General features: G+C 36.2%; 1 protein-coding gene and 1 non-coding gene across 2 annotated transcripts; both read left to right on the top strand.

Annotated features, from left to right (window-relative positions):
- The first annotated feature begins 433 nt into the window (after positions 1 to 433).
- Positions 434 to 505, top strand: TRNAQ-UUG. Its single transcript has one exon. It is a non-coding gene; the product is annotated as a tRNA-Gln (tRNA).
- A 1,202-nt stretch (positions 506 to 1,707) lies between these two features.
- LOC104818502 (uncharacterized protein At4g04775-like) lies at positions 1,708 to 2,299 on the top strand. Its single transcript, XM_010548117.2, has 2 exons — positions 1,708 to 1,863; positions 1,930 to 2,299. Exons 1-2 carry the CDS (start codon positions 1,708 to 1,710, stop codon positions 2,254 to 2,256), a joined length of 483 nt encoding a protein of 160 aa, XP_010546419.1. The 3' UTR covers positions 2,257 to 2,299.
- The last annotated feature ends 3,701 nt before the right edge of the window (positions 2,300 to 6,000 follow it).

Here is a 6,000-nt window from a genome sequence, read left to right as displayed (position 1 = left end):
CTTTGGTTGTCCCAACGCGAGCGGGGGATTATCTATAATACACTTGAATAAAAATACAGTGTCGATAATGCAAACAAAGATACTTTGCATTGGAATTTCTATATATACATTCACAAAAAAGAAATTTAAATGTCAAAGTAGGATTTTTTTGTGTGTGTTTAATACTCCATATGTGAGAAGAGATAATATAAAATAGAAATGGATATTTCGATTCGATCATGATAAACCGAATTGAGTGATAAATAAATTAATCGAAACTAACCTAAAAATTATTGAATATGACTTTTGTAAAGCCAAATTAATCAGATCAAAATTCAATCGGAAAATAGTCTAACAAATCGATTGATAAATGTTGATGTCTAACATATATTTGATTTCGATTATGAAAAATAAATATTTATATTAAATTTAATTATCTTGGTGCAAGCAATCTGGTTCTATGGTGTAGTGGTTAGCACTCTGGACTTTGAATCCAGCGACCTGGGTTCGACTCCCGGTAGGACCTATTTTTATTATTTGATTTGATTTTTATGCTCCAATATATTTTCATGCCTCTCAATTATTCAACCCATTTTCTGTATTTTGGATCAACTCTGCCCATTGCCAAAAGTCTACTAGAAGTGATCTATATGTATATGATATGATGCACATTATGTGTATAAATACACGAGAGGTAAAAAATATGCACATTTCTATAAAACAAAAATTAGTCGAGGGCTTGATTGATTTTATGGTTGAGATCCTAATTGCGGTTGTGCGTATTTGCGATACATTTGCTGCTGGCGATTGTGAACGATTGATACAATTGTTTGATAATCCACTGTAAGTGGCTGTGATTAGAAAAATAACCGATTGATTTCAATTGTTATAAGGTATAAATTACAAAAAAAGTATATTATAAATAATAATAAGATTTTTAAAATATTTTTAATTAGTTTTAAAAAATTATATGTATAATAATTTTTGCAAAAATAATATATATACACACACATAAATATATATATATATATATATACCTGTACTTTTACAAAACTCCCATATAAATACCTGAACTATAAAATTTCCAAATAAATACCTGTACTTTTCAAAAGTTCCACATAAATACTCAGACTTTTGAAAAAATTTCCAAATTATGCAGGATTCGTTGACGGCGTTTAACGTGTCACTGTTCATTTAAAAAAGTGATGATTCAGCGTTCTAAAATCCTACTCAGCATCCACGTGTTTAGCCATGTCGGAGTAACCGGTTTAATTAATCGGAGCGGTTTGATAAAAACCAATCCGGTTTGGTAAAAAAATTTAAAAACCCTAAAATGTGTATTTTTCATCCCCAGCACGATTTATCCTCTCATATTTTCATCTCCCTTCGTCATCTCCCCTTTTCCTCTCTCTGTTCATCATCTCCCTTTCTCCTCTCTCTCTGTTCGTCATCTGCGTTGTTCTCCGCGTCGTGTCGGCGTCTTTTCTTCGCCGCCAGTCTAGCTTCCATCCTACCTCGTCGGTTCGTCTAGGTAAGTGTGTATGGTTTAGGATTTAGTTGAAGTCCATTTTCAAAAAGTTAGGGTTTATGTTTCTTAGATTCAGATTCATATTGTTATTTGACTGTTAGGGTTTATTTTTCTTAGATTTGAGTTTATGTTGAGCTGTTGTTTGTGGTTGGATTATGTTGATTGACGTTTAATGTTTCTGGTTTAGGATTTTCAGATTCATGAGTTCGACCAATTCACAAGTGTGTTGCAGTCCTAGATCATCCAAACAAAAAGGATTACCACAACAATGTGAATGTGGACGCCAGATTATAAAATTGATATCGAAAACTTCCAAAAACCCAGGAAGATTATTCTTCTGTTGCGAATCACAAGAGGTTAGTTTCACATTTTTGTATGCATTTCAGTAAGAATCGTAAATGAATTACAATTATACGTTTCAGGGAAATTATTCACACGTATGGAAATGGGTCGATGAAGCCATTATCGAAGAACTGCAATCATTGAAAGAGGAGATCAAAGTTCGAAATGAGAAGATCGAAGTTCGGAATGAGAAGATCGAAGTTCAAAATGAGAAGATCGAATTTCGAAATGACAAGATAGAAGTTCAAAATGAGAAAATGAAAGTTCGAATTGACATGATCGAAGCTAGACTTAAGAGGATTGAAGCTGAGGTTCAAGAATTCAAAGCAATTTGCCAAAAAATGCTCATAGGAATGGTGGTTTTTATTTCGGTTGGGTTGTACTATTATGGGTTATTAAAAGAGTGAAGATGGTTTATGTGTTTGGATTTGTCATGAAGACTAATGTTTGTATGTTGTTGTTGGTATTAATATAATGAATCTAAGAAAAATGTTTCGTTGTTGATTTGTGTTAATTTTTGTTATTGGAATCCTAAATTATAAAGAAAAAATATAGAAATCAGTAAGATATAAAATTAGTTAATCTGAAGATAAACCAAAATGCATACATATACTAAGGTTCAGATTTGCAAAAAACACAAAGTCATAGCTGATACAGAATTCCGAAACAAAATATCTTAGACACTTCAGAATCCCTAATCAAAATATAAAGTCCTAATCGCAGATCCCGAGTTCAATTGTTTCACGAGTTTGATGGAGGAGCGGACCTTGGAACCTGAAATACTCTACCGGTATATGGAGTAACAAATATCATGGAAGATGTACTTCGATTACGCGGTACTCCAAGAGGTCGAGTGGATCGATAACGGAGACTTCGTGAAGTCAGAGGATTACTCTGGCTGGATTGGGCATGAGGAGGATTACTTTGGCTGGATTGGGCAGGAGGATGATTACTCTGGCTCGATTGAGTCATTTGGGGCGGGGGATGGTTCTGTCTTCGTCTAGGATGATGAATCCGGCCAGGTCTCGGAGGATTAACTTGACTCGATGGACCAGCTTGGACTGAATTTTGACTCGATTGGACCGAATCGACAGAAACATTTGTCGTTGTTCTGGTTCTTTTTGATGATCCAGGTTGCCTTGATGGTCCACCAACCTATTTAGACAGAGAAACAAATTTATCAGCATTTGACTGAGATGACAAAATTATATGTAAGACATACCTCTAATTTTTTTGGTCTTCCTCGGCCCCGTTTTGGTACATTAATCTGCACCGGGTCATTTATACATGTGCTTGTATTATGCCCAGACTGTTTACACCGACTACATGTCATTATTCGACCATGCCGAGTCATATGACCTTTCTTTGTAGGAGACTCGTGAGGATCTTTTTTTCGGTTATGCTTCCTCGGTCGCCCAGGCATCGGCCTCTTTTCAGGTACACCGATAGGATCTCTTCCCAACTTACGCCACAATGGTTCTCCATTAACAGGCAACAGATTTTTCTCATAAGTTTGTTTCCATTTGGATGTCAAAAAGTATCCAGAAGTATACCTAAAAGAAATTTTACCAAGAAAAAGGATTACATCATATATAAAGAAAGGAACATAAAAAAATATATGTTCATACAGATACCTTGTAAGGTCATCTTTTCTTGCATTGAGCACACACAGTGCGTGCTCACATGGTAATCCGGTTAAATCCCATCGTCTGCATGCACAGGTCTTCCCTCCAAGGTCCACGGTATAACTTATACCGAATTGTAATACTTCATATCTTCCATGTCCACTTGGTATCGACATACAATAGACTGACCTCTGCCGAACAACTTCTATATCGTCCATTACATCTGGGGGAAAAGGAGTGATACAGCATTGTTGAATGTCTTACCAAAGCTTAGATGATCATCTCCTTCAACCGATTTTCTTGTTTTCAGACCGCCTAAATTAGGTCTCTCAAAAGACTCCCACTCATCTGCTGTATTTTGCGGTGTCCGAGGATAAAAATCGTCTTTATATGCATTATCCTCATCGCTCACGTATTCAGCAGGAAAAAGTATATTATAAATAATAATAAGATTTTTAAAATATTTTTAATTAGTTTTAAAAAATTATATGTATAATAATTTTTGCAAAAATAATATATATACACACACATAAATATATATATATATATATATACCTGTACTTTTACAAAACTCCCATATAAATACCTGAACTATAAAATTTCCAAATAAATACCTGTACTTTTCAAAAGTTCCACATAAATACTCAGACTTTTGAAAAAATTTCCAAATTACACCAAAATCTATTAACGTCGTTTAGCTTGTAACGGAATCCGTCTAACATTGATGAGTCATCATTTGAAATCCTAACAAGCATCCACGTCATAAGCCACATAGGATGAACCGGTAAATTGACTAGTAATTGAAGATGTAACCGGTTCGATTAAAAATTTCAGAAAACCTAAAATCCCTAAATCCCAATACGAGCCAAAATTCTCCCCAAAAACACAGAACAATAGAAACCCTAAATCACAAAAACTCTCTCGATCTAAAGATCCTCCTCTTGGTCGGACTCGGTGTGAAACTCGTCGGCCACTGTGTCTACTCTACCCTTGGACTCTCCTCTCACTGGCGAATCGACATTCTCCTCTTGTCAGTCCCTCTGTGAAGGTAAGTATCGAGATTAGGGTCTGTCGCTCTCGATGTCTCACCTTTTTTCTATTTGGTGGACTGTAGGGTTCGATTTCACCTCGTCTGTGGTCGATTCCTCTGGATATATGGTGAGTGCTAGGTTTAGGGTCTATTTTAGGTAACGAGCTTGGTTCTGGGTATAGGTTCAGTGTTTGTTTTAGTATCTTTGATGGGTCTATCGCTTTCGGTCTCTCACCTCCTCTCTATTCGATAGATTCTAGGGATCGATTTCACCTCTCTCTCGTCGGTCCCTCTGGATATATGTTTGGTTCTAGGTTTAGGGTCGATTTTATGGTAACGAGTTCGGTTCTGTTTATAGGTCCAGTTCTGGTTTTAGTGTCGTTGATGGTTATTCATAAGTTTTTGAAATCTCTGCAGGGATACATTGTTGGTGTGAGAAATGACAAAAATAATCAGGGTGAATTTTCATCTTGGAGGAATTTTTACAAGTGTGGATGGACAACTCATCTACATGGGGGGATTTAAGGTTAAAGGAGTGAAGTTTGATCCAGATAAGTTATCATGGTTTGTATTTGAGAAGTTTGTTCATTCCCGTAAGATATCATCTCCCATTTCTGTGATATTGTATAAGTTGCCGCATGAAAGTATGCAAGAATTGAGGGTAGTTAAGGAAGACGTGGATTGGGAGATTTGTGATATGTGTAAATTAGCTGAGGAAGGGCAGGAGATAGATGTATATGTAGATCATGAGGTATCAGAACTAAACGTGATACCATGTCTTCCTGAAAGTGAAGGGTGTCCGGATGAGGTTCAGAATGAGAATGTTGGGGAAGGCATATCTGAAGAATTTGTTGTAGAAGAGGGAGATCAGAATGAAAAGGTTAGGAATGAAGAGATTTTAGAAGAAGAGGTTAGGGCAGAAACTGGTTTGAATGAAGAGGTTTTAGAAGATGAGATTCAAAATGAAGAGGTTTTAGAAGTTGAGGTTCAGAATGAAGAGATTTTAGAAGAAGAGATTAGGGAAGAAGAGGTTCAGAATGAAGAAGTTAGAGAAGAAGTGGCTAGGGAAGAAGAGTTTCAGAATGAAGAAGTTAGAGAAGAAGTGGCTAGGGAAGAAGAGTTTTTGAATGAAGATGTTAGAGAAGAAGTGGCTAGGGAAGAAGAGTTTCAGAATGAAGATGTTGGGGAAGAAACTGGCATAGAAGAAGATCAGGTTCAGAATGATTGGAACGAAGAGATTTTAGAAGAAGAGGTTCCTACTGATGATGTAGAGGAAAATGATTTTCTTAGAAGGTCATCATATGAACATCCTGCTGAGAGGATAATGCAAATAAAGACGATTTTTATCCTCGGACACCGCAAAATACAGCAGATGAGTGGGAGTCTTTTGAGAGGCCTAACTTAGGCGGTCTGAAAAGAAGAAAATCGGTTGAAGGAGATGATCATCTAAGCTTTGGTAAGACATTCAACAATGCAGAGGAATTTAAAGATGCTGT

This window comes from Tarenaya hassleriana, unplaced genomic scaffold (assembly GCF_000463585.1).
Source record: "Tarenaya hassleriana unplaced genomic scaffold, ASM46358v1 Cleome29, whole genome shotgun sequence".
In the NCBI taxonomy this organism is placed as follows: domain Eukaryota; kingdom Viridiplantae; phylum Streptophyta; class Magnoliopsida; order Brassicales; family Cleomaceae; genus Tarenaya; species Tarenaya hassleriana.
The sequence above is the reverse complement of the archived record's forward strand: the minus strand, read 5'-3'. Positions and strand labels throughout refer to the sequence as shown.

Bases quoted from the DNA above. Each gene is read 5' to 3' on its own strand.
- LOC104818502 (XM_010548117.2), top strand. From the start codon at position 1,708: ATGAGTTCGACCAATTCACAAGTGTGTTGCAGTCCTAGATCATCCAAA. The intron at 1,864-1,929 runs GTTAGTTTCACA...TATACGTTTCAG, and splicing joins TCTGTTGCGAATCACAAGAG to GGAAATTATTCACACGTATG.